Source organism: Podarcis liolepis, assembly GCF_965112155.1.
Source record: "Podarcis liolepis genome assembly, chromosome: 17".
In the NCBI taxonomy this organism is placed as follows: domain Eukaryota; kingdom Metazoa; phylum Chordata; class Lepidosauria; order Squamata; family Lacertidae; genus Podarcis; species Podarcis liolepis.
Window position 1 is genome coordinate 40218071 of NC_139571.1, and position 27570 is coordinate 40245640.

Consider the following 27570-nt stretch of genomic DNA (forward strand, 5'->3'; position numbering starts at 1 on the left):
TAAAATACAAGGAAACCTTTATTTTCAACTTTTATCAAGATTTTTTTGTCTTTTTTCCAGCTGTTTCAGAGGACAAGTCCAGTCAGTTTTTGTATTAAAAGGATCTTGATGGAGGTAGCTGTGTCTGTCCTGACTTTTGCTTGCACTCGTCTTGGTAAACAAACTCAAAATAAAATTAAAATCAAGGAAGTGTGGGCCAAGGTGGTGCGCGTTCGCAGCCAGGTCTGTGTAACAGATGTGGCGCTGCAGCCTCCAGCAGTCACTATGTACAGAGTCCGTCCAATGTCCCCTTATCACACCCAAGGGCAATCCAAGTGCAACTGGCAGCTTATGGAGAATTGCACTTCCTCCTCTCTCCAGCCACATCCCCCATGCAGGGAGGACATCATCTGATCAGGAGTGCCAGGCAGAGGGGGGGAAGGGGGTCAGAATTCAAACAAGGGTGTGTGTATGTCACTTCAGCTGAATCACTGGGTTGTCAGCACTGGGCAAGCGTTTCACTGCTGCTGAGCCACCTAGGGCAGAAAAGAGAGAGAGGAACAAGAGGTTCTTAAGTGCCGTGTATTTCCTGGTATTTCCTGCAGAACCCACCCAACCTGGGGCAGTCGCCAAGGGCCCCCTCCCCCCGGTTCGTGGCCAGGGTCAGGGTGGAAAGGGAAAGGTAGCAGGTCCGGATGCTTACCTGCTGGGGCGGCGGTGGCGGAGGAGGCTCACTGCTACGGTTTGCCAAGCGGCTGAGGATGTTGCGCTCCGACATCTGGAGACGCACAGCCACTGGAGGAATGCGGGCAATTGTGGCGGGCAGCCGCGTCACATCGGCCTTCATGTCGCTCAGCAACTCCTCCAGCTGCTTCAGCACTGGAAGAAAAAAGGAAATTCTAGACTTACCTGTGAATTTGGTCTCCGTAAGGGGAGGGGAGCAGCTAGTCTTTGGGGAAAGCCTCTCCTCTGGGCCCAGGAAGGCAGGCTCCAATTTTGGATTCAAGGAGGCAGGACAACCCCCCCCAACTACTCCCCACACTGAGAATGCACCTAGGCCCAACTAGAAACTAGCTATATAACCAACAGCTGAAATCTGAAACAGTTCTCTACATCTATATGGGGAGCGCACAACATAAGGGGTGGCTTCAGTCATCTCGGAAGCAATCCTCCCCTATTGTTGCATTTGGGAGTCTACAAGGTGGAATAGCACTGCAGAATGGACCTAGCTGCCCTCTTTTCCTTGAGGAGAACAGCAATTCACGGAAGTACAGAATTTCCTCTTCTCAACCTTGGGGTGGGGAGGAGAGGGCAGGTGGCATTAGGTTGCTAAAAAGAGAGGTACCTGTCTGGAAACTGGAAACTACTGTACTCTGTCACTTCCAGAAGATATGCCGTATCTTCCAGAAGATACGCCATATATGGAAATCTCTCACCCAAAGACCATCTCAACTTAGGCAAAATGTGTCTTAACAGTGTCTGGTAAAGTCAGGCATCGAAACCCATGTGGTAATTTTTCATCTCTCTCAAGAGGAGAGCTCTCCCTGAAGGATGGAGAGGAAACGGTACCCCTTTACAGAAGGAGCAAAAACAGTCTTGCAAACCTGCAAGTTGCTGAAGAGTTCGCTAGGTTGACACTTTCCAGTATGCCAAGGAAGCTGTAGGCACTTTCTTGCCCTATGAAGTATTCTTGGTTGAGACAGGTAAGACCTCTGCTGCTTAATGGACAGCGTGTTGTCTACGGAGTACTCAAAAGTCCTGCAGGCATAACATGTATTCCATGACAGACAAAGGTCTGTAGCAAAACCCTACCCCCACAGGAGTTAAGAGGTGTATGAAATTGGTCCCTGAGGGCTTGGGCAGACAGCAGAGATGTGATTTGGGACAGTAGTGGACGAGTGTTACTAGCATGCTTGCAGAAGTCTTCCTACTGGGAGAGAGACTCAATCCATGAGGATATTCACATTCCCTAGTGGAGAAGCAAAAGATCAATCTAATGAGATTTTCACGCAGCTGTTTAAGAATCAACGTCTTTGTAGTGTTGAGATGGTCGTTGCCACACCTTGGGGGCAATGCCAGAGAGATGGAGAACAGATAAGTAGGTCATCCTTCCATGTTAAGACCACTGGGATCCTGGTGAAGACCAAAGGGTTTGGCATAAAAATTGTTATTATTGGTTCCTGCAGCTGAAACGAAAGCACCTGGCATGTCTGCTCTTAAGGATGAGAAAGTAGGCCAGGATGACACTGAGCAGGGCTACACGGCCTCAGACAAAGAAAGGAGCGTATGAAACTTGTCCAGGAACTGCTTGCCATGCTTCAGTATCCAGCATAGTCAGTGTGTTTCACCATTTTTCTTCAGGAGTGTAAAAAAAGAAAACCATTTCCCCTTTCTGAGACAGAAACGGGTTTTTGGCCTTGATTTCCAGCACTTTGGAAATCCAGTGATGTTTTGAAGGTACTGTTGGATATATAGGAGTTCCTCCCTAAAATCTGTGTCTTGGCATCTTGGTGAATCTTAAAGCATAGCTTCTGGAGATTAATTTCATTATCCACTGGTGATGGTTGTTCAGATGTCCATGAATTCCTTCAGGTGGCTTCCAGCCATCAGGTTCTTGCAGGAAAAGGGGTGGGGCACAATAGATAGCCTAAGTTTGGACTTCTTTCCAGAGCTGCAACCCGTTTTGGATTTCTTTAGATCTGCTATTGTTGCAATATAGACTTGATGCCCATTTTAAGACATAAAAATAACAACAACGTGGTTTGGAAGATCGATTTGTGCACTATGAAGCTTTACTTTCTCCTAAAGACTGCCTCCAGAGGCCTTAGACTTTGAATTTACACCTTAGCAACAGAGTTCTTCAAGGCAGCCCTTTTGGAGGCCATGAATCTGTTACCTAGTTATGTAAGGGTCCAAATATGAATCACCAAGAGACACTCCCATTGAAGGCAGCATTTATCTCTCCAAGCCATCCTTATCTAGCATCACAGAGACTCGTGAAAAGGTGGTTCTAGTGATAATGAACTCCGTGCAAGATTATCTTAGTGTCATAGCCGAGGAACCCCACATTTCTGACGGGAGATCCAGACTTGTGGTTCTGCTGGTCTATCAACAACTCATCTGCTTCAGAAGAGCACTGCCTTGGAAGCAAGATCATTGTAGGGGGGTCCAACTTGGGAAAGAGTCCACTCTTGTGGGATGTCTTCAGCAGCTGAGAGAAGCCCTCTCCTTTCTGGCCATGTACATAGTGCCTATCCCCATGGGCAATAATAAAAGAATGTGCTCCCAAGATGTACTGCACCTTCTACCTCTTCAGGGAGTGGCACTTCTGCCCCTGGAGCAGGTATGAGAAAAATGAGTACTATCACTTCTACCATGGAATGAGGGATTCCTGCTCCTAAACACTCTCTCAAGAGTGCATTTCTTTTTAGTAAAAGAACACTTTGATCCACTGCATAAAGGTGTGTGTGTCGGGGGGAATGGTCTCCCCTTTAATGGGGAGGAGGGAAGAAAAAGGATGGTTGCCTCAGGCAATGGAAGCATCTTTCCCAGAGAGTGGGCTCTGCAGTAGGGGGCCTTCCTTGGGGGTTGTTAACTGGCCTTCCTGTATTTCCACAACTGTTTTTGTGCCCTTGTGTTGAAGGGAGGCTATACTGTCTCCCATTGCATCCTCTCCATCAGGTAATGGATGTGAAGGAGAGAAGCCTGTGGTGCAGCAATGTTCGGCTGCAATCGTATGATGGCACCAGTCCAAACATGTTCTCATTGACCAGGCCAAAACATTCCCCTTCAGAACCAGTGGGATCTGACCTATAAACCCTGACCCATCTCTTGCTTCCTGCAGCAAAGTTAAGTCATCTTGCTTTTCATTGCAAGACAACCAGGTTCTGCTGGAGCCTCCCCAAACCCAAAATCATTTGGGGATGTAAGGGAAGTAAAGCCCCTCTTCCTCGTTTTAAAATTGGAGTTTGCCTTCCGAACCTGGAGGAGGGTTTTCCCCCAACACTAGCTGCCCTCCTCCCCTAGAAGAGAAAGAGAAGTTGCACATTTAGAAAGACACAAGCACTGGGGGGTGGGGGGGGTGGAGGGAGGCGGGATGAGGTGGGGCGGGGGGAAGGGGCCAGTGGCACACAACAGAAGTCTGCCCTCACTCCATGTGATCTCCTGCCGACTCCTCACCTTTGTGAAGCACCGCGTTGGCTGGTTTGTTTCCAGCCATAGACTCCTTGGATAGATGCTGGTGGCTCTCAGCTAGGCACTCCACCTCAGCAAAACGGGTGTTCAGGGCCATGGAGGGATGGGATGGATCTTCTGACATGTTCAGGTAGGCAGCTCTCCTTAGCTGTTCTTCGATCACAAGTGCCTGCTCCAGCAGCTGCAAAAGAATGAAAAAAACACAGGATCCTGAGTCCAACTCTTCAAACTGCTGCGAGGCTCCCTCCCAGAACAAGGGAGGCCTTTTCTCACTTGAGCCACGCAGCTTCCTCTGCAGGGTCTATGCCAATTGCTGACTCTTGTCTCGACATGCTTACGCACAGTACTAGAAAGATCAATAGTGTTGCCATAAGGAGAAATCTATCCATACGCTAAACTCCCTCAGAAATGGCATACCACCACAAAGTTTATTGCAAGCCTATGAGGAATGGTTGCATAGCTTATGCAATCTTGTACTGCCACACAATTCATTCTTTAAACCAAAACAAAACCATGGGTTCAGTAGCTAATACTGCATGCAAAGAACCTAGTGCCTATGCCAGCTATAGTACAGCCTTGTACTGGTATAATTAGGTCAGGAAGGTAAGAGCAGATTCACCCCTTTGACATCTGCAACAAAACCTGAAACAGAATGCACAAGTTTGGAGAGACTTGTAGCTAAAGGCTAGCTGCAGAATTACCAGTGTGCTACTGGGATCTATAGTTCAGTGTGTTGCTCCAGTTGTACCAGGTGCATATAGCATGAAGCCTCTCAGCCTCTCAACAGGTATTGTTTGTTTGTTTAAGAAAGGTGCGATGGCAAACAGGCCTGCATATTTTAAAAAGCTTACTTATCTTGTGTAAAATATATATTGGTGTGAGTTTGTGGGAGAGACCGTCTCCATAAGAGCAGCTCAGGAGGATCTCCATTCAGTTTTGCTTCTGTTTAAATGCCATGACTTTCACAATGTTTAATTCAAATCCACATGTATCTACAGAGTATTCTTTCTTAATTAGAAAGCCTAGAGGAAAACAAGCTACTTTGCTCATTGGAAAAAACTCAAGCCACCACTGATATATAGCATTTAATTCAGCTTCTCACCTTAAACCTCCTGGCCAAAAATTTGTTCTTTATCTCCAGGAAGTTGCCCCTGTTCATTTCACCCTTGAAAGGCTCATTGAGGATGGCGTAACGAGGATCGTTCTGGATATCTTGCCAGCGAGCGTAACCGTGGCTGAAGTTGACCAAGCTCAGAAAAAATAATTTTGGAAATGAACTGTTCCAGCAATTGGCATTGCTTTTAACACTCATCGAGTGTCTTAGTGGTGATATTATTATTTATTACATCTCTGATGACCATAGGGCAGTGTACAGTATAAAAACACAAAAATACATACCACACAAACAACCCCCTCCCTGGAGTTTATAAGGCCACAGATTCTTTAATTAGCCAAAGGAGAAGAGGAAGGTTTTTGCCTGATGCCTAAAGATATGTAACGAAGGTACCAAGCGAGCTTCCCTAGAGAGATTATTCCACAAACAGGTGAAACCACCACAGAAAAGGCCATTCTCGTATTGCTGCCCTCCAGACCTCTCTTGGAGGAGGCACACAAAGAGCCTCAGATAATAATCACAGGGGCTGGGTTATTTCATTTGGGGAGAGGCGGTTCTTGAGGCATTAAGATTCAGTATTGAGAAAGTGTTCTTTTTTAAATAGGAAGAAGTCCCCTAGATTTTTCAAAAGATGCAAGTCATGTACCGGGCTCCCATAGCCCCAGATTTACGAAGCAGGTGCTAATGCAATCACCCTCCTAGCTGCTCACCTCCTTAAATCAGCTTTCTTCCTCCTACTGCTCCTCCTGCCAAACCACTGCTGCAAAATTTGCTGGAGCATAGCCTGCCTGCACCAGAGAGCAGTTCTCTGTTTGGATGAAGCTACTATACAATGGCATAGTGGAGCTTGCCAGACAGAGCAGGCAGATTGCCTTAATAGATGATGAGAATGACACAGGAACAGCAGCAATTGCAGCAGGGCTAAGCAGGAAACCTGAACATCCTTCAGAAGCCAAGTGGCAAACAGTACAGTATCCTAATGCAAGCAACTGAGTGCACATACATACGTTGGTATGTATTATTGCAACGTGCAGAATGCATTCATTCTGGGAGAGCCGGGTTCAGATATGTGAAAACCTGGGTTCAAATCCTGTTCAGTCAAACAACCACAGCACGCAAAATGTGGGGAAGTTGCTCCCATCTTAACCTACCGAGTAAAAATGTTGCAAGGCTAAAGTGAGGTAACTCAATGTACTGTGCTGCTTATCTTGGAAGAAGGATGGAACATGAATAGTAAGCAGCAGGTGCAGTGGACGAACACAGGCAAAGCTGCAATGGCAGCTTAGGACCCACTGAAGCCCTTTGCACGGGGCCACACTCAAAGTCTAGGGCTGGAGAAAGGATACTTTATGATTCCTGCCAGGAGCCAGTAGTCGTGGCGCCGGTGCCAGATCTCATAGGTCTTCTTGGTAACGGTAGCTGCTCGCTCTTCGTTTTGCCACAGGGAGTGCAACTCTGCAAGAGGAAACAATGTCAGGAAATTATTTTCTCATAACCGAGTGAGACCTCGCTTCCCCACAGTCCACAGCTGCACCCTCGGCCTGCCAGTACCAGTGAAGCCTCCGTCTGCAATGTTGAACATGAACCGCTGCTTCATGGCTTTCTTGTGCCGGTCTTCAGAAGGCTCTTTAAGTGTCTCCCCATTCTGCAGCATCACGACATCCTTCTTGTCGTCTTCTTTCTTTTCCTCTGTTTAGGGGGGGAAAGAACTTGGTTAGTCCCCGGATCTCCGCAGCGACAGTATGCACAGCCAAGGCCATACCAGCCATGCCTAGAATGCTTACCCTTCTCTTCAAGGTTAATTGTTGGAGGCTCAGGGTTTGACTCCGCAGGCGTCTTCTCTTCCACCTTCTCTATGTCAGCTGCAGGAGAGGAAGGTTTGAAGAATTGAATGCATCCATCCTGATTTAAGCAGTGGCTAATTCAGTCCCAACCAGGTTAATCTTGGTAGCCCTGTGAACTCTCCTTGACATCAACACCAGAGAGCCCCCCATGCTCTGGAATGCCATATGTCTTGCACATGCATCTATGAATTAACAGCCATACCTTTGCTTTCCGTTTCCATTGGCTCCTCTTTCACTTCTACGTCTTCTGGTTTCTTCTCTTCGGTTTCCACAGCATTCACAGGGGATTTAGCCTCCTGTGCGGGGGTCTCTGTTGCAGGAGGAGCCTGCTGAGTAGGCAAGAGAAAGAAAGAAAGAGGGGTGAGAATCTTACTCAGTGGAGTGTAAGAAAATATACCAACCCCTGTGGTCAGGCTTCACAGCACATTCAGCCACAAGAACAAATGGCTCTCTCCCAGCCATGGACACTGTTCACTGCTTTACGAAGTTTTGCATTTTTAAAAACAAAGCATTTATCTTTCAAAATAGATGTCTCTCTTCAAAATCCTGAAGTAGGGGCGGAGGAGTAACTGATTAAAAGCCACATTTCCCTCCCCGTCTCCCAAAGACAAGAGGGCCAGGGGATAACAGCATTTGTAAGCTGAAGAACCTCAGTCATCAGCAGAGTATTCCAAAGATCAGAAGAAGAAATGCATTTATTTAGCAGCAACATGAAGAAAACCCTTGGAGCTCACCTCAGCCGGGGCTTCATTCTCAGCAGTGGAAGCAGCAGCAACAGTGGGACTAGTCTCCTTCTCAGGTTCTGTGGGCTCCCCTTGTTCCTTGGTAGTGACCCCCTCTTCTGCTTTCAATACCTCCTCTATAAATCAGTAGGGGAGAAAGCAGAAGCAGCTTTCAGCACACGCCACTTGGGACTCAGAAAGTCTCTATACTCTGATCCCCTGGAATGACCTTCCTCCCATGCAGACAATCCACAGCAATGTCCTCTTGTGCCTTTGAGGGCTAGCCTTAGCTCCAGGAAGCCCTCCTAAATTAAGAGTTGGTTTGATCTACGTCCGCCCCAAGTCCTCTGTCACAGCTGGAAAGAGGAGCAGCGTTGAAGGCTGGACGGGACTCTTTTAACAAAAAGACAAACGCAGGGCTCTCACCAGGTGGAGGAACAGGGGCAGGAGTATTAGGCTGCGTGTCTCCTGGCGTAGAGGGAGTTGGGGTCTTGGGGGAAGGTGAGCTGGGCTGCAAAAGCTTCTTGTTCTCCTCTATCTCTGCTAGCTCTGGCATACTCCAGCGTCCATTCACATGCTCAAACTCTTGCACCTAATGGGATGGGAACATGGAAAACACATTTTAGTCGTTCCAAGTCAAAACCAATGAAATGCATCAGTGTCCTTCTGAACTCCAAAAATAGAAACTAGTCACCAACTAGTCCTCCAATGCATATAAGAGGCTAAGGGCCATCGAGAAGTCTCTTAAAAATTGTTTTAATACCCACCTTCTTGCGTATGAGAGACATGACTCCTATTCGTGTGAGGACGTGCTGTCGGGAGAGGCCCTCGCGTGGGACACCATCAGCAAACGTTTCTGCACCGTCCGCTCCTGGCTCACACAAGTGGCGCATGAAGAGAGAGACGTAGGCCCTGAAGGAGGGAAGGGAGCGTTAAAAAGACTGGTAGCATCATGACAGCATAAACCCTCGATGCAAGTAATGCCCCAGCAAGACTCACAATTAAAGTGTGTGCAAGTTCTCGACCAGCAATCTCCCCTATTCCACTCAAACTAGCTTGGTTTCCAGAGACTGTTTGTCAAATTCCATCACTCCCCAGCCCAGACATGGCTAAGCAAAGTTTGTTCCCCTAATTCCACTCTTTCTTGGGCATTACAAGCTACGCCTCCTCCCTCCGGCACGCCAGACTCACTTAAACTCCTTTTCTGACTTCCCACGGAGGTCCCGCACCAGCCACTGGGTAGTAAAGGCATCCTGAGGTGGCATCCCGTAGCGCATGATGGCATTGAGGAAGGCCTTCCGCTGGCGAGCATTGAAGCCCAGAACCTGAACAGGAGAAAGAGAGGGCGAAAGCTTAAATGCAGCAGTAGCAGCCCCCACACAAGCATAGAGGCTCAAGTGTTCCACAAAGGATCTGATTTTGTTAATTTGGAAGATCTCTATGCCAAACCCTCAGTATAAAACTCTCAGAATTTTGGGAGTATAAAACTCTTAAGAATTACCTCAATGTTGCCTCCTACACGAGCAAGGAGTGGGGGTAGGGGCTTGTCTTTGTCATTCCTCAGGCCTTTCCGACTAGGCCGGCGAGCAGCTGGCAAGAGAGAAAAAGGGAGAAGTACCAGGTTAAGACAGTATATTGAATCAGCTGGAGTTTGGTATGCAAGGAAAAGCATAGCAATCATATAAAGAGCTTCCAATTTGTTTCGCTTATTCAATTTATACCTGGCCTTTGCTCCACGGAGCTCAAGGCAGGATGTTTCTCAATGAACCCTAACAATTATTAAATCCCAGCAGCCCTCTAAAGTTTGTGAGGCTGAGAGGTCACAATTGGTCAAAGGTCACCCAGAGAGCTTCATGGCCGAGTGGGTGGTCTCTCTAGTTCTGCCCTGACACTCTACCCCACTCTAGCTCAGAGCATCTCCTTATCGCGCTTTCCCAGAATCAAGGAGTCCAAATGCACAACACCTCAACATACCTTCCGACCTCTCATCAAAATCTTCATCACCTTCCTCAGAGGCTACAGAGTAATCAGACTGATTATCTGACTGGTCATCCTGCCAATCTGGAAAAAGAACAGAATGCCCAAAGTGAGTTGCCTGGGAAAAACCCAACCATTGTTTTTATAAAGCCGCTTCCTCCGATCTCACGCACGCACAACTACCTCGGTCTTCCTGCGAGCCATCGTTGTAGTTGACCTGCTTGCGGATGCGTTTGCCTTTCCCCAGATTCCTGGCCAGGTCTTCCTGCTGCTGCTCATAATGGTGACGAAGCAGCTTTTCCCAATAGTCTGGATCCACAGACTCCTCTTGTTTGATAATCTCCCGTTCAACCTCCTCTTCCTCCTAACATAGGAAAATTAGAAAAATGAAGAGGCAATCCTCAGCATACTTACTCAGAAATCCCAATGCCTTCAAGTAATGGTTTCACCCTAGTAAGGAGGTTTAGGGTGGAAGCTTCAAACCCATGCTTGCTCCAGAATTCCATCCTCTAGCCACCAGCAGTGAATGCCTTTGCATCAAGAATCAAATGAATCAGAAAGCAGGTGGTCAATTCTCACTTACCCCCATTTCCTCTTCACGCACCACATACTGGGCCACCTTGAAGGAGCTCAGGTACTCATTCATGCCCTGAAGCTCAGCATCCTCCGTCTCATCCTGGTTCCGGTCCAGTAGGCGTTCAATTGCCTTATCGTCATAATGGATGACACTGCCATCCTCGTTTTCCTTGATATCACCTGGAGGAGGGGGGGGGGGAGGACAGTCTTGCTGTAATCAAGGAGTTTTTGGATAGCTGAAAGGGGACAGAGCAAAAGCTCTAACTAAAGGAAAGTTAATCACTTCACTCACATTGTGTCACATTACGTAGATTCTTGCCACTTTCAGTGGCTTCGTCTTTGAAAAGCTCTTCAGTACCAAACTTGAGGATGTCATCCAGTTCCTGTTTAGACATAGAACCAGTCTTGGAGCCTAACCCTGGCCTCACAACCAAATGGGTCAACATCATTTTCTTCTTGGCCACTTGCGTGATCCGTTCTTCCACAGATGCTCGTGTGACAAAGCGATAAATCATCACCTTCCTGTTTTGTCCAATTCTGTGAGCACGGCTGAAGGCCTAACAGAGAGAAAAGGGTACTCTTTCAGTCTTCATTCATTAAACCGCCTTTTGCTGTCTTTGGGTCCTTCTATTTTCTTGCCTTCCTAAAGCAGTCCTATCCCGCTGCCCACTGCCACATTAGTATGCCTTCCAAGCCATTTCAAACCACAGCTTAGCATTACAAGAATGATCCTAGGCAAGTTTTGGGCTTTCACAACTCCTGTAGAATAGCAGGAGTCTGAAAGGTTTTACTTTCACTTTATACTAAACGCAGATGGTATAAGCCATCCAACCCCCTTGTAACTTTTTCTTCTTTTTAATGGGGACCAATAGAGTGTGCTTTTACTTCAGAGTACTTTCAAAAAAGCTCAGGATTTTATTCATCACACGGTTTCCCAGCTGACTCTTCTAACAGAATTTAAGTCAATCCCACAGTAAGCTATAGTTACTCTAAAATGCAAGTGGCTGGTTCCAGATTCCTCCTCACTGTTGCAATGGAGGGGGGGGGGAGAGATTTTTATTTTGCTGCTCAAACTCACCTGAATATCATTGTGTGGATTCCAGTCAGAGTCATAGATTATCACGGTGTCAGCAGTGGCCAGGTTGATGCCAAGCCCCCCAGCTCTGGTGGAAAGCAGAAAACAGAACTGTGGAGCACCAGGAGCTAGAGATAAATGAGATGAGATACTGTCAGATATCATATACTTGGATCATCCAGACCTTCATTTTCACCATTCTCCAAATAGAGCAGGGATACTATAAAGCGTAACCACAAAGAATCCTGTGTCACCTTAAAGGCTAATTGATTTGTTATGGTGTAAGCTTTCATGGACTACAGTACGCTTTATCAGGTGGTGGTGAACTGTAGTCCATGAACGCTTATATGCTAACAAATGTGTTAGCCTGTTACAGCAAAGAGGTCTTGTGACAGCTCAGAGAGTAACACAGCTGCCCTGCTAGCAGTTGTAAAGGGTGAATTGACATTTTTAGCAAAGTATGAGAGGGGAACCCTGGTTCCTGCCAAGGGTAATTGTGCCTGCCATTATGTACTCTGTCTCATAACATACCGTTGAAGCGATCAATGGCTTCCTGACGCATATTTCCTGTGATCCCACCATCAATTCTCTCATACTTGTATCCTTCGTGTTCCAAGAAGTCTTCCAACAGATCCAACATTTTAGTCATCTTTTTTGGGGGAAAGACAAAGAAATGAGTTGGAGTAAAAATGTACAAAATGCATTCAGCTAACCCATCACCATCTGGAAAATTTCCCCCAATACACAATAGCTCTTGGTTACCTGAGAGAAGATCAGCACCCTGTGACCTCCCTCCTTGAGGTTCTTCAACATCTTCTGGAGAAGAAGCAGCTTCCCAGAGGCCCGGATTAGGGCACTACCATCATACATGCCGTTGGGCATCTTTGGTGCTTCCTGCATGAAAAATTGAAAAGGGGGGTGAAGAAGGGAGGGAAAGTATTCTTCAAATTGTTGGTCCTGGCCATTAATGATTCACAAGTGTCAAACAGCTTAGCTTACCCTGTAGGGACTCCAGCAGTCTTATGTATTCCTTCCATTTCATTTTTCTTACCTATGCCTCTCTAGCAATTCTCCCTATTTTTTGCAGCTGCCCTATTATTTCCATACAAAAGGCAGCATAGCGAGAAACAGATGGCCTATTACTTAATAAATTTCCTGCTCTGTGCCAATTCCCATTCTTTTGACATGATCATCAAGTTATAAACTTCCCTCCAATTACTACATTCAAAAGCTAATGATGTGGCAACTGCTGCTCACAACCATGCCCTCAAATGATAGTTGTGCTTCATAAAACCAATACATATGACAGTATTTAAGATCAGGATGAAGGTTTAAGCAGGAAAGGGCGATAAAACAACAGGCCCATTCCCCAGTGCTTAGACAATTAAGAGTGAAGTGTATAGAGCACTTGAAAGGGAAATTCTGGGAGACAGAACCTACCATGGCAGCTACAGGAAAGAGATAGGGATGATTGCAGCATTTCTTCAGATCCATAACCACATTGAGTAGAGAAACTTGGTTGCCACCACCCCGGGCATTCAGTGCTTCAAAGTTCCTTGTCAGGATATATTTGTAGTACTTTCTGTAAAAATATGAATATTCACATTGCTGATTACTTATTTCTTAGGTCTGCTGCAAACACTTCGCTTCTACCTCAGAACTATCTGTTGAAGCACAGCTCCCCTTCCATTCTCCCACCTTGTACTCAGAAAAGCAGCCAGTACAAGTCTACGTTATGCAGCCGATCAGCATGAGAGACAAACCAAGAACAGGAAAGTAAGCATATTAGAATCCCAGCACCCTGAAGCACAGGCTAAACCTTGTTAATGTCAAGATACTCAGCTAAAGGAGTAAAGGGCTATCCTCCCACACTCACTTCTGCATAGGACTTAATTCCACTCTGACAATAAGCTCTGTCTTAGAAGGCATGTTCTTGAAGACATCGGCCTTGAGGCGCCTCAGCATGTGTGGGCCCAGCATGTCGTGAAGTTTTTTGATCTGATCCTCCTTGGCAATGTCTGCAAACTCTTCCAGGAAGCCTTCTAGGTTGCTATGAGGGAAGTCAGACAGACGGTCAGGAGAAGTAAAATAAAACAAAACAAGAAACATGGGAACAGCAATCCAACAGGTAAGCTGTGCTTCAATGCACACTGCAGGACTTACTGAAATCTTTCTGGCGTCAAGAAATTAAGCAGGTGGAAAAGCTCCTCCAAATTGTTCTGCAGGGGTGTCCCTGTGAGTAGCAGCTTGTGCTGAAGAGAGTAGCCATTCAACACCCGGAAAAACTGAAGGAAGTGTGAAGGGCACAGCAAGAAAAGGAAAGATAGAAAGTCAGCCAAATTCACAACATATTTCCAAACGTACAGATCTGCACAGAAGGCGACTAGACACCGATCATGTAATCTCTAAGCAAGTTCTCAGCTTTTGTAGAACTACAATAACCTATCAACAATTAAAGGACTATGCAGAGGCCAGCCTGAGGAGCATCAGACTGTTCCAATACAACACAGAAAATAACAAATATGAGACTAACATGAAGTTTTAAAAAAACAAAAACAAAACAAGCATGTTCAAATAAGGCACTGTTCATCCCTCTTTTAAAACAAGAACAATCCTTAATCATAGTGCACAAAATTAGGAGCTGCTGCACAGCAAACACAAAAACAGTTCTTGAGGGTTAATAGTTTCCTCATACATAGGTGCACACACATATATACACACAGTGTAAAAATGCTGCTTGTGACAAGTCTTCTGAAAAGTTTGTTAACATTGAGTTTAGAAAGAGAGAGCAGTGTCAAATCTTGGCAAGCCCCTCTAATCAGAGTCATAAAACACAGGAAAAGGAATAAAGAGTTTACAGATCCAAGATAAATTTCTCCCTACCTTTGACTGGTTATTCTTCAGTCTGTGCGCTTCATCCACTACAAGGCAGGCCCAGTCAATGGAGCCTAGAATGGCCATATCAATAGTGATCAACTCATAAGAAGTGAGCAATACATGGAATTTCACAGATGCCTCTTTCTGCAAGGATCAGAAGTTACACATTAGGGAAACAAATAGCAGGAAAGGTATAACGACAGGCCAGACCCACACTCACAAAAACCCAGCTTTCCATCATTTGAGATTACTTGGCATTCAATGCTTCACTCAGGAACCTGCAACATTACAAAGTTCTCAAGAGAGGCACTAACTCCGATTAGTTTGCTGTAATACCTTCATCTTGAAGGCCTTCTTTCCCCCACGAATAGCATTATCTTCAAAGGAAAATTCATTTTCACGGATAATGGCCCGGCTGTCTTTGTCCCCCACGTAAGTCACCACATACATGTCTGGGGCCCACATCTCAAATTCTCTCTCCCAGTTGATGATGGTGGACAATGGAGCGCTCACCAAGAAAGGTCCTTTAGAGTGTCCCTATAATCAGATAAATCTGATGTTAAGACACCAGGAAACTGACTTCTGGAATAAAGATATATATGTGCGCATGTCAAGGTCTTCTGGAACCTCACCTCTTTGTAAAGAGAATACAGAAACACAGCTGTCTGGACAGTCTTTCCCAGACCCATTTCATCTGCCAGAATGGTGTCTGTGCCCTGAGCCCACGAGAAACGCAGCCAGTTCAGACCCTCAAGCTGATAAGGATGCAGGGTTCCTCCAGTCACATCCAAGTAATCAGGCTGTCTATCATACTTCACGGTCGGCTGCAGAGATGGAGAAAAGCAATTGAAAATCTTCAGTTTCTGCTACTGCTGCTATTAGAGAAAGCGGAGTCTTGCCCAATTGGATAACATGTGATATCTCAGCCTAGGGCTCAACACTAAGTTTTAAACTGACTGCATGGCACATGTTTAAATTTTTTTAAAAAACAACAACACCTTATCTAAGCAGGGTTCTACGTGCTCAATGTATGTATAAACATTAAAACAGGCCATTCGCACACCAGCTTTGTGCAGCTTTTAAGCTACGTACCTCATACATGCATACCGTTTCATGCGGAGGTGCAAAGCATATTAAGTGTGGCGTAGTGGTTAAGAGCGGTGGACTCATAATCTGGTGAACCGGGTTCAATTCCCCGCTCCTCCACACGCAGCTGCTGGGTGACCTTGGGCCAGTCACATTTCTCTGAAGTCTCTCAGCCCCACTCATCTCACAGAGTGTTTGTTGTGGGGGAGGAAGGGAAAGGAGAATGTTAGCCGCTTTGAGACTCCTTAGGGTAGTGATAAAGCGGGATATCAAATCCAAACTCTAAGACCACATCAAGGGTAACCTATATTTTATTCAAACCTCTACTAGTGAAAATTGTTTGGGAAGAACAGGATATAGGCAAAGCAGGCAAGAACTAAGGACGAACAAGGAACACAATGCAAAAAGGAAGCTTGTTGCTTCCTTTGAAAAGTCAAGAGTAATTTCCTCAGGCAGGAATGGTGTAAGTTCTGTATAGCATAAGACTGCCGTACGTCCTGGTATTCCCAGACATATCCGGGATCCCACTCCTGAAAATGGGTGTCCAGGGGGAATTTTTGAAACTCGGCAAAATTTCTTTTTCAGCGCAGGGCTGGCTCACGCCAGCTGCCTCCCTCTCCAGTGCCCTCCAACATTGCACCCTCTCTCTCCTTCCCTTCCATCCAGTCTCTCTCTCTCTCTCTCTCTCTCTCTCTCTCTCTCTCTCTCTGTGTGTGTGTGTGTGTGTGTGTGTGGCTGATGGAGATGTGCAATGATGGTGGTGGTGGTGTGCCCCAATGGTGGTGGGTGAGTGTCCAGGTTTTTGCTCTTTTTGCTCTTTGGAATATGGAGACCCTAGTATAGCACCTAGTAGACCTCTGATACTACACAAAAAAATTAGTAGCAAGAGAGGATGGTAGCTCAGTAGACAAGATCCTTTGCTCTGGTGAATATTACTTTATCTTTGTACAGCAGTATATTCCCTCTTTACAGAAGGTTGGTGAACTAGATTGTGTGCCTGCATTTATCCCTCTTCCACCCATGGCAAAAAAAGGCAAACTGCTCCACCTCACTGTCTTTGGCCTGAGCTACTCTCGGGGTGCCAACTTGAATAAAATAATCGATCACAAGACACAGCACACACCATTTGAGTGGCACTGCCCATCAACTTGGGAGGGGGGCTCAAATATTGTATTTGGGGAGGGGCGAAGAGACCTCATTCCCTAGCAGCTGGCTCCTATGCTTCTGCAACTTAACGCCATCAAAACTGGTCTAGGACAAAGATTCCACAGAATGCATAAAAATTACAAAGGATTGCTTTGGTGATCAAAAGCATTACAGATACGTAGTTTTCGATTCAGCTACAGAACATACGGTCTCCAACCTTGAACATACAAACTGCAGGACCCACCATGTCCTTCCCCCTTCTTGCGTCTCCCTCCCACACCCTCAAAGCCATTAACTCACATCCACTGTTGGTGTTTCTGGGGGCCTCTCTAATTTCCGCAACTTCACTTTCTTTATCTTTTTTCCAGGTCTTCCTTCTTCACCCCTCATCAATTCCCTGTGCAAGAAAAGAGGCACAGAAGGTTGTATAGACTCTGTACTTCCAACACAGCAGATGCAAAGAAGAAGAAACTCTTCCAGATGAAGCACCCCAGGGCTGACTAGAGTATCCTTCTCCTTTCAGAGAGAAAGCTACAAAGATCTTAGGATAGCTATGCTTCAATTCACATTACCAACTCAGCTGGGCTTTTCTCTCATCTGACCCATTTATCAAAGAATGAAATCCATGCTCACCTGTGGTTCCAGTATGCCGCCTTGTAGATATCATAATCCTGTACCTCTGCTTCCTCATTCTCCCAAGAAGCCTGGTCATATGGTAGATCCCTCCATTTGATAAGGTAGTGAACATTCCCCTTCTTATCAATGCTAAAGGAAAGAGAGATTAAATGAATATCACAGTCTGTGTAAAGTAGTAAAGGATGAAAACTGCATATATTGTTCCTGTTCCCCCCACCCCCCAAATACAGTTAATGAAGGGAACCAGAGGAGGCACAGAAAAGGAGGCTGAATTGTGTGTTTGGATTTCTTGGTTCTTACTGATTTTATCTTGGTTGGTGTTGCTGCTTTTATATTATTATTTGCATGTTTGTGTGAGCGTGGAAAACACAATATATAAGGTAAGGTGTGTCTTTACATTCATTTGGCTAGAGACAAATGGAATTGAATTTCTCCTTTTTGAGTGTTTCAGGACCTTTTAGGGTCGCTTTCAACTCAGGAATGTTCAACCATTCATGTTTCAGAGACTGAGGCAATCTCAACCTCTTTCCTCACCTGTGGTTGAGAATCCGATGGATCATCATCCATTCTGGCTTGATTCCATAGCGGTAAAAACGCTCCTCCATCTCGGCAAACTTTGGGTCCTTGTTCTTACGCTTACGGCTCTTCTCTTCTTCTCCCATAAAATCTCCTGCTGGAGGTTCATCCATATCGTTTTTACGCTGGTAATTGCGAAACAGGACCTGGCAATGCAGCTCCAGCTGAGGTACAAACAGATGCAGTTACACACCGTCCTGACACGTGGGGTTAGCCAATTTCTTTGCTCTGCTTCTAGTAAAGATGCCTTTTGCTTACCTGTAGTTCAGACACCCAAGAACAATGCCAGTAGGACATGCCCTGCCACTTGACAAAGAACTGTCGCTCGGGTCTTCCCTCCAGGGGCTTCGGAGAAGGGGCATTTGGGTCTGCATCAGCCGGTCGTGGCACCGGCGTGGCTGGTGGGGGCTGCCCCCACTTCCAAGTCAAGATCTTCTGCACCTTACCCTTCAGAGATGGACACTGGAGAAGATGGACCATGGGATTAGAAATCAGTCCCCACCACAGCTTTTGAACAGCATTGTATCCAATCTGCTTCATATTTAGAATCATAGAGTCATCATAGAGTTGTAAGGGACCACAAGGGTCATCTAGTTTCCCCAGACATATGCAGTGCAGGAATACTTTGCCCAACACGGGGCTTGAACCCATGACTGTGACAATAAGAGTCTCCTGTCCTACTGACTGAACTACAAAGGTTCCAATTATTTTCTTTATAAATTGTAGATTGGCTGCAAGATGGGAAATGCAGGTGGATTGCACCAGGCGTGGGAATACAACCTAGACATAACAGATGAAGATGCCTGGGCTAAAAGACACATGAGGCTTCCTATAAAGAACATTTTGGCCAGAGTCCAGGAGTCAATGCTGAAGGTAGTGTTTTGCTGGTACTGAACTCTACAATTCTATGATTCTGTAAGAGAAAGACCCTTATACATTTATGGAGGGAGCTTGACAAGCTTATTGGTTTTTATGTTGTTTCTAATATTTATGGGTCAACCTTTGAACCCAGACCCTGGACCTATCACAAGATGCTAATCTAGACTCTCCCTTTACACACAAGGACCTAACTTTGTTCTTAAATACTTGGCAAAAACTGATTCCTATGGCAGCAGATGAACATAGTGCTAGCTCACTTTTTAACCACAAAAAATTAATCGGCCTGGAGAGTAGGATCCAAAAATGTGCTCAAATGCTTTTCAGAGCAGGATTTCAGCGTGAGCCATCTTGATTCAAATGCTATCTCACTCAGGGGACTCCCACAAACTCAGCTTGTATTTCCCATTTGTGGAAGAGCACAGGAACTCACAGTACAACGCGGACAAAGCCATTCTCCATTTGGAATCTCTGGCAAAGGTGGATTCAAACAGTGGATGTGGTAAGAAGAAGGGCAGGCATCACAGCAGAGCAGCTCTCCTCCATCTTTGCAGACACGGCAGAACTCCATGTGGTGATCATCCTCCTCCTCTGCATCTCCCACAGCATCCTCCATGGTCTCTTCCCCCTCAGAATTATCTTCTTTAGCCTCCCATTGGATACCCTCTTTCTCCTATAGGGGAGGGAATCCGTTAGACCAAGATGCTTGAAGTCCCTCAAGTGGTCTTCCTAGCCCTGCATTCCCAGGCCTCTAGCTGCGTCATAGAACCCAAAACTCACACAGTGCGGGCAACTCCACTTGCCCTCTGGCGCTTTCTCCATATCTGGATCCAGACAAACCATGTGATAGGCACGAGGGCAAGTGTCACACAGGATGATCTCTCCCCCCTGTTGGCACACCTCACAGTAGTCTTGGTGGTCCGTTTCGTAGCCATCAACAGTTGCAGCAGAATCCTCTTCTCCTAGCAGAGCAAGATAGTGGAGAAAGCTTTTAAACAATTAAGCAAGCAGCAGGTTCAAGCAACAAGGAGGATACTCCAACCTCATGTCACAGAGCAGTATCTAGATAGCAAAGATTTATTATTTAGAGAGCACAACCTGGATATCACTATTGTATCCCAAGGGTCAGAGCAGGAAAATGGCTATGGGTGTACCATAAAAAGACGTAACACAAACTTTAAGTTTTCCTCACAGCGTGTCTTGTCCCGTCGGAAATCCCTCAATCTTTTAAGTCTGCAGAGTTTGACTTCTTCCCTAGGTACGCAATAGCAAATATTTTATACCAAGGGTCCCCAACCACCCTCCAGACACTTGCAATCATGAAATCCCTGCCCCTGAGCACACACTTTCCACACAGCTCCCGTATGAGCCAAGCAGAGCTCAGTACCTTTCTTTTTCCTCTTTCCTGCTTTTAGTTTCTTGCGGCTGCGGCTGCTGCGACTGGTAGAGCCATCTGACACAGAGTAGCTGTTGATGCTTGCATCATCAAAGTCTGACTCAACATCCAGGTCATCATCCTCACTCTGGAGGTACAAAAATAAATAATGTAAAGGAATGTGAAAACTTGACTTTGTGACCCAGTGCTATCGAGGCTGCCCCACACAAACCCACACACCCATATCCTGCAAGAGACAATGTGGCCAAGAGAAAAGTCCCACCCTCTTACCAGAAAAAGAAAAACTCACAGATGATCTTTTACGCTTGGAGCCAAATCCTCCCAGTTTGATTTTCAAGGGTGCCACCTTCTTGGTTTTGGGTTTTTTGATCTCAGGAACACGAGGACTAGCCTTGGTTTTTTTTCGGGCATTGGGACCTAGAAAACAGACCATCACCACCCCATTATTAAGTGGTACCTAGATCCCAGCTGAGCTGTGCTTTAAAGGGAAATGTAAAATCTTATGAGAGATTTCCAGAAGTGAATTAATGGGTGCCCTGCAGTACAGTTGCTCAAAGTTACTAGAAGAAGGTACAGAGATTATGAACCCTTACCTCCCCACCACTCATCATCACAACAGTCCCCATATGGTCACCTCACCTTTGCCTTCCTTGGTCTTAGCCTTCCGAAGCGGGACTTCAACTGGGGGCTGAGGAACAACTGTATCCACATTAGCCACCATGCTCTCCACCACAGCCACAGCAGCAGCTGCCGCAGCTGCCACAGATGCCCCAGAGCTCCCTTTAAAGGGGTTGTTTGTGCTAAACTCTCTCCACTTGGCCCCAAGCACCATCATCATTTTTGAGACAGCAATTTTGGGATTCTTAGCAGCAATAAGTGGCCTACATGGGGGAAGAAAAAGAAAAGAGCACTGCTGGATGGTCTGGACTTTGGGAAGCTCAAACTTTACAACCTATTCTTAAGACTGTTAGCCCCTCCCATCGCCCTGAAGCCAACTAACACATGGGAGAAGAACATTTTCTAGTATTCCTAGAAAAGCTAGGTATGTTCCTAAGTCCCCAACTCTGCCACAAACCGAAGATTTTTGAGACTAATTACTTAGGCTCTCCATTTTTGTCTTCTATCCTTCTATGGGTAATAGTTAGCATGCAAATCTAAACATGCCTATTCAGAAGTAAGCCATATTGAATCCAGTGAGGGTTAGGATTGCAGCCTAACCCATTTCCTACAGTAATCCAACAATTCTGTAACACCAAGTGCCCAAGCCTGGAACACTGTGATAATTTATATAGCATTTTCTATATAAAAACATTCATGGAAATTCACATAAATTATCTCAATAATTCTTACAACTGCCTTGTAAGCCAAGTAGTATTATCCCCTGCTTTAGATGAGGTGTCAAGGCACAGAAAAAGTAGCATGCCTATTTGCCATTCAACAAAAAACTAAACCAGAGACTTACAGATAATACACTTCAATATCACACCGTCTGCTAGATTATTAAGTCTTTCTTGCCCTGCATTCCCAAGATATGAAAAGACTGAATAACGCACCTGACAAATTGGCTAAAAGCCTTGTAATTGGTAAGAGTGCGATAATCCTCCTCTGTGAAAACATGATCAATATCCTCCATGCCCCAGTCCTCTAGAAGCTGGGCAGAAGACTTAGGTTCCTGGGGAAAAAGACAGGGAAAAGTTGCTAGTTAAAAAGATACTAGTTTCAACAAGGAGACACTTTCCTGCCATGAGCAGGAAGCTTGTCAAAGAAAGGCAGGATCAGCAGGAAATTATAGAGGACTGGGCCAAAAGGACGAAGAACCCAACACACACACACCTACCCTACAAAAGCAGGACAGAGAATTCCCTCAGACCCCCAAGAAGGAAAACATCACCCTCTTTTAGCAGCACCTTGTGTTGTGCCCACCCTTCCCTCCCAAACCTAAAGTACAAAAACAAGTAAGATAAGCAAGGGGAGCAGCAGTGGAATCACGTGTTCATGTGATTTAATGAGCCATTCTGGATCTTCTCACCTTGGAGTCATCATCTTCATCCTCCTCTTCTTCCTCCTCCTTGCGCTTGGCTTTGCTCTTCTTTTCCTTCTTAGCCCCAAGTTTCTTCTTCTTCTTCTTCCCGGGGGTATAGTCACTTCCCTCACTGTCGGAGCGCAGCAGCACCTCCTCCTCCTCCTCCACAAATTCATTTCCTTCACCAGAACTGTCTCCAAGCTGGAGGGGGAGGGAAGAATTAAAGCACATAAATCAGCACCCAAAAAATATTCTTTCTAAACGGAAGCAAGACTGTAATGTAATCAACATGCAGACCCATCTGTACATTAAGCTGCTTTTCTCTCCCTCATCCCCCCTCTCAGCCACAAGTCCTACTCTATTTCTTACCTCTTTTTTCTGGCGCTTACTAAGCTTGGGCACTTTAGGTTCCTTCAGCTTCTTGGGTTTCTTCTTCTTCTTGATTTTTGGCAGTTCTGCCTCTGATAACAGCTCTTCCTCTGGCTCTTCTTCTGGCTCTGAGGGAAATTATGAAGGCAGCAAGGGTAACTAATCATTTTCTAATGCCTAGGTGTCCCTTCACATTGCCACAGACTACACCCCACTTGTACTTGGTCCATTGTTGCTTTGCCACACTCCCAAGTTAGACCATATGCAATTGGGTCACTCACTTTTTTTTTTAAAACCGGGCCCCTTTCTGAACTACCTTTCACTGCCCCATTTTCTTTCCCATGGGTGTGATTCCAGTGTTCCAACCTCCTGCTATTGCACTGAGGTAACTGCAGACTGGAGTACTAGTCCAAAACTGGTGTTAACAGATTAAAGAGAACAAGGCATCTCTGATCTCCTCCCAAAAATCGTATACAGGGAGGCTTCATTGAAAGAAATTGGAAGCTCTTCCTATACTAGCTTTCTCCTGTATCCTCACAAACCTAATGCAACTCAAAGAGAGGGAGGGGGGTCCTTTGCCCAGGGGCATTCAACCCATCTTAGGTCTCACCTAGTGAATGAGGATGGTGCCACCTGCCTCAAGATTCTTCCAATGCACCAGCAAAGACTAAGTGTCTTCATGCATCTTCCTCTACCTCTTGCTTAGTGAAGTTATTCCATATGGAAGACATTTGTTTAGTCCAGCACCAGAGCAAAATACAGACTAGGAACAGTACTGGCTTTTAATGCAACTGAATAGCAAAGCACTGCCCCCTTCATCCCTTACCATGTTGTTTCAAATTAAAAATATGAGACTGCAAGCAAGAGCTTCTGAAGATACACCTGCTAGAGAATGATCAGGGTACAACAAACATTCTCTCCCACTTTCCTCAAAATCCCCCTGAAGAAACCTTCAAAGCTAACAGCAAACTCAACGGGACGCTGCTTCAACTCTCCCATCCTACCTAGACTGAAATGGAGGTTCTGAGTACTAACAATCACCAGGTGCTAACTCAGGTGCCAGCCCTCTCACAACTCACAAAGCACCTCCTCGCTATGCAAATGCAAGCTTTAACTCGTTCCCTCTCCCTCTCATGTGGGTGCACGCGCATGCATGCACAAGCACGAGCACGTGTACACACACACACAGAAACATGTCACTCCTTAACCCGACAGACCACACTCCCATCTGTTCTCCAACCCCCAACAGCCCAGAGGGGCACAGCCAGCCGGCAGTTTCCTTTGTGACAAGATCCACAGTAACCAGCCATTCTCCCTCCCCTCCCCCCTCAGCAGCCACCCCCGCCCATTACACGCAGCAGCCAGAGTCACAAGCTCTCCCTCCAAGGGAAAATGGCCTCCTAACCACAGGCACTGGGCAGGATGGGGGAAGCTACAGGTCACAGCAGTTGCTGCAACCAAAGGACAAGGAGCAGAGGGGAAACGGCACAGGGTGGAGCCCTGCTTTCCCAAACCAGCAAATGTATCCTGTGCCAGAAGTATTTTCCTTCAGCAAGACTTTCTCCCTCCCTGCGCACTTCAGGCAGGGTCCGCTCCTCAAGCATCATCGGCACCTCTTCTCTAGGCCTTCTAGCATCCAGCAATGGTAAAAGAGAGCTGACTCCCTCTTTGGCCTGTGAGCTCAGAAACACACAATCCACGTCTGCCCCCCTGAACTCCCAGCTGGGCCAAGCGCTAAAAGCCCAGGAGACTTTCACCCTGTTCCTAGGGATATTCTTGCACTCAACCCAAATCAATAGGTGGCCACTCCGTACAACTGAGCTCAGCTACAATTCTTCTGAAAGGTACCAAGGCAAAAAGATACACAACAAAACGCATTGCTCCCATGTCCCCGCCACATGGTGCAGGCCACATTCAACCCAAAATGCAGGACTAAGGTGAGCAGCTGTGAAGTAAGCTCCACAGGGTGTGGCTAGGCAGGAAAGTGGGTCATGCAACAGCTCAGGGCACAGATCCTTTTGGACACAAGACATAGTTGAGCTCTCAAGTGGGCAAGAGAAAGAAAGCCTTCCACTTCGTATTTCCCTTCAAAGCCATTTGAAATGTGCATAAGAACCTGTCATCCACCCTCACTTCAGTCACTCCACTTGAAAGGTTCCCCCTCCCCCACAAGCCCTCCCCACAATGAACCCTATCACACCTTTAGGAAAAGGGACGCAATAACAAGGAATGAGATACTTTCTATCACACACACAGAAGTTCCTAGTAAACAGAACTTTCACCTGAGCCATATCTTTTCGCAGCCACCATTCATGTTCACTCAAAAGCAAAGCTAGCATGACAAGCTACGTATTCAGAGTATTCGGATTGAGCGGGATCTACAAGAAGCCCTCTCCAGGCAGCAGCAGGAGGACTCAGCAGGAAGCCATGGAAAGAGGCAACCAAATAAGACATCTAAAACATTAGCAGCTATAGCAGTCAATGATTAATCTTGCAGCCCCGGTGAAAAGAAGTTCAGAACAATTTTTTAAATTTCCCTCAGCCTCCGATCCAAACTATCAAGTTCTCCCATCTTGTCTCTGTAGCAGAGTTATCAGAAGCACAGGGCAAGATGCCTCCCCTCCCCCCCCAAAAACCCATTAAGCAAGGGCATGGATTAAGCAGGAAGAACGTGACCTTGTCATTACTGGTCTAAAGCATGCAAAACAGGAGTTAACTCTTTTTGTTCCTTAGTTCAAGAAAAAGCCACCATAGCACCCCCAAAACGAAGGAGTCAACGCTCTTCTGCTAGCTGATATGTGTACCTTGGTGTTGATGGATGCTGTTGTTCAGAAGGATTTCCATCTCCTCCTCGTCGCTGCCCGCAGAGCATGGCGATGGGGATCCTATACCCGACGCCATGTCCTCTGTTTCGGAGGACAATCCGAGGGCTCAAGAAGCTCCTGGTAACTCGGCGCCTCCTTACTGCTAAGGCCAGCAACGGGCTATAAGGGAGAGAGAAGGAAAAGAAAAGCTTAAAAGTCGCAGCCTTTTTATAAGAAACAGCCCAAAAACCAGCCTCTGGATCTCTGGAGAAAGGTGGCAGCGGCAGGGAGGGCCAGACAACTAGGTAGGAGATTGGTCCAAGCCCTCATCTCAGAAGGCCTTCAGGCCAATGCCAAATTAATCCGAGTCTCTCCTTATTATGAGGATCTTGACAGGCACCATCGACTTGGGGTTTCCCAGTTTGGTTCCACCTGTATTTTGGACAGACAAAACCTGGGGGTGGGAAACAAAAGCCTGGAGCAACCCACCTCCCATGGGTCAAGAAATGCCTCTTGGTGGCGCCTCTGTGGTCAAAGCTACCATAATTCAAAGCCACCACCACCACCCAGAGAGTTTGTTTCAGCTCCTGGACAAAAAAAAGAAGGAAAAAAAAACGCCCACTCACTAGAAGACGCGCAATGGAAATGCTAAAAGAAATGAGGGGCTGATTTTTTTATTTTATTTTTTACAAAGCCCACTCATTCTTCTCTGGCCGAGAATGGACGTCCTGGCGTCCCCTGATGGGCAGTTGGGATTGAGAAAAATCAAATAAAAAGCTTAACTCCCCGTTTTCCTTCTGACATAAACAGGCGAAGGGAATTAAAGTTTTGGGCCAGGCTGTAAAACAAAAAGGCGGCTTTAGAGCCGAGAAACTTGTCGGACCCGTCCCACTCCTCCTAGCTATTGGGGGGGGGGAGGAAAAGACCCAAACTGGGGGGCGGGGAAAAATAAAATAAAAATAAAAGACCCAAACCAGAACATTTATTTTGGGGCTGGCTGAGAAAAAGCAGTTATTGAAGGTTGAGGTGTGGGGGGGGGCGCTATGGCAAGGAAGGTCGAGGTTTGGGACGGGGGGGGTGTTCCTCTTGCCACGGGTTGGGGGGGAAACTGAAGAGATAATATCCCCACATACAAGGCACCCCCCTAACACGTGTCTGGGGGGGGCGAATATTCTCCAGCCCGCCCCCAAGAAGAAAGACGAGGGCACCCCACCCCCTTCTTCCCCCCCCCACCGTGAGAGGCTGTGGGGGGTTGTGTGAGGGGGGGGAGAGAGAGGGGGCGTTTGGCGAAGGGGGGGGGTCGCTCCGCTTCCCTCAGGCGGCGGCGGGTCGCCCGGGTTGCAGGGCGGCGGTGCAGCCGGGAAAGCCGGCGGCTCTCCTACCTCGCCCCCCCCCAATATCTAGGGCGGTTTCCCCTCCTTCTCCCCCCCCCACCCCACAAAAAAGAAGCCCCCCCCCCGCCGCCCCCTCTCTGGGCTTCTGCCCCTCTCCCTTCCCTCACCCGACTCCGGGCGCCCCGGCTTCTTATTTCTCGACGCCGCTGAAGGGAAAATGGCTCCGGCTCCAGCGCCGCCTCTTAAAGGGGGAAAAAAAAAGCCCCGGCCAAGCCCCTCCCCTCCTCAGCGCTCCCGCCTCCATCCCATAATAATCCCGCTCCCTTGCCCGGCCCCCCCCCCAGCCACCACACGGCGCCTTGGCGACGGGTCCCACCCCCGTCACCTCAGTAACACACACACACACACACACAGGCCACCCCTCGACCGAGCCATCCCATAATACTCCCCTGTCCACAAAACTCGGGAGCCCAGCCCTGCATCCCATAATAATCGGACTCCCCCACCACCACCACCAAAGCATCCCATAATAGTCCTTGCGGGGCACCGTCCAGTAATCCGCTCCCCCCACCACCACACACACACCATGCGGAAACATCCCATAATACTCGCCCTTACTCATACATACCACAGTAGCCACCCTTCCCCCCACCCGAGGTATCCCATAATAATCGCATTCTCTCCTTGCTCACTCACCCCCCCTCCTCCTCCCTCCACTTTCCTCCCACAGGCACTGTGTCCCTGCCCTGAGCATCCCATAATAGTCACTACCTTACCCTCATCTCCTTCCCTGGCTCTTCCAGCCAACCCACAACAATCTCTCCCCCCCCCCATCACTCACTCACTCACTCACTCCCTGACATATCCCATAATAATCACACACACTCCACTGTTGCCAAGTCTGGCATCCCAGAGCAGGCGCACTCCTCCCTGAAATATTCCACCAGAAGCCCCCCCCTGGCATCC

The 27570-nt window shown here is 47.0% G+C and overlaps 1 protein-coding gene across 9 annotated transcripts; it reads right to left on the minus strand.

The window, feature by feature from the left end:
* On the minus strand, positions 1–27472 carry CHD4 (chromodomain helicase DNA binding protein 4). 9 transcript variants are annotated; one of them, XM_083481294.1, is made up of 40 exons: positions 27381–27472; positions 25271–25450; positions 22467–22594; positions 22104–22298; positions 21628–21746; positions 20714–20955; positions 20364–20491; positions 20066–20201; positions 19459–19640; positions 19112–19351; positions 18061–18264; positions 17761–17966; positions 17224–17355; positions 16891–16987; positions 14991–15182; positions 14695–14895; positions 14365–14502; positions 13645–13766; positions 13358–13531; positions 12922–13063; positions 12244–12375; positions 12013–12130; positions 11485–11609; positions 10699–10963; positions 10414–10586; positions 10011–10194; positions 9828–9914; positions 9355–9443; positions 9045–9178; positions 8621–8765; positions 8280–8445; positions 7866–7990; positions 7334–7460; positions 7072–7149; positions 6839–6976; positions 6634–6742; positions 5276–5408; positions 4159–4354; positions 683–858; positions 1–515 (listed from the first exon to the last, which is right to left on the minus strand). In XM_083481294.1, the coding sequence occupies exons 2-40, from the start codon at positions 25365–25367 to the stop codon at positions 498–500; spliced, it is 5793 nt and encodes a 1930-aa protein (XP_083337420.1). In that variant the 5' UTR covers positions 25368–25450; positions 27381–27472; the 3' UTR covers positions 1–497. The 9 variants fall into 9 exon arrangements, with proteins under 9 accessions (XP_083337420.1, XP_083337425.1, XP_083337422.1 ...); XM_083481299.1 differs by having other exon boundaries at positions 7334–7457; positions 10014–10194; positions 27381–27462; XM_083481296.1 differs by having other exon boundaries at positions 10014–10194; positions 27381–27443.
* Positions 27473–27570: the final 98 nt, after the last annotated feature.

Bases quoted from the DNA above. Each gene is read 5' to 3' on its own strand.
- CHD4 (XM_083481294.1), bottom strand. From the start codon at position 25,367: ATGGCGTCGGGTATAGGATCCCCATCGCCATGCTCTGCGGGCAGCGAC. The intron at 15,183-16,890 runs GTGAGTTAATGG...CCATCTCTGCAG, and splicing joins CAGAAACACCAACAGTGGAT to CCGACCGTGAAGTATGATAG. The intron at 13,064-13,357 runs GTGAGTGTGGGA...ATATTTTTACAG, and splicing joins GAATTAAGTCCTATGCAGAA to AAAGTACTACAAATATATCC.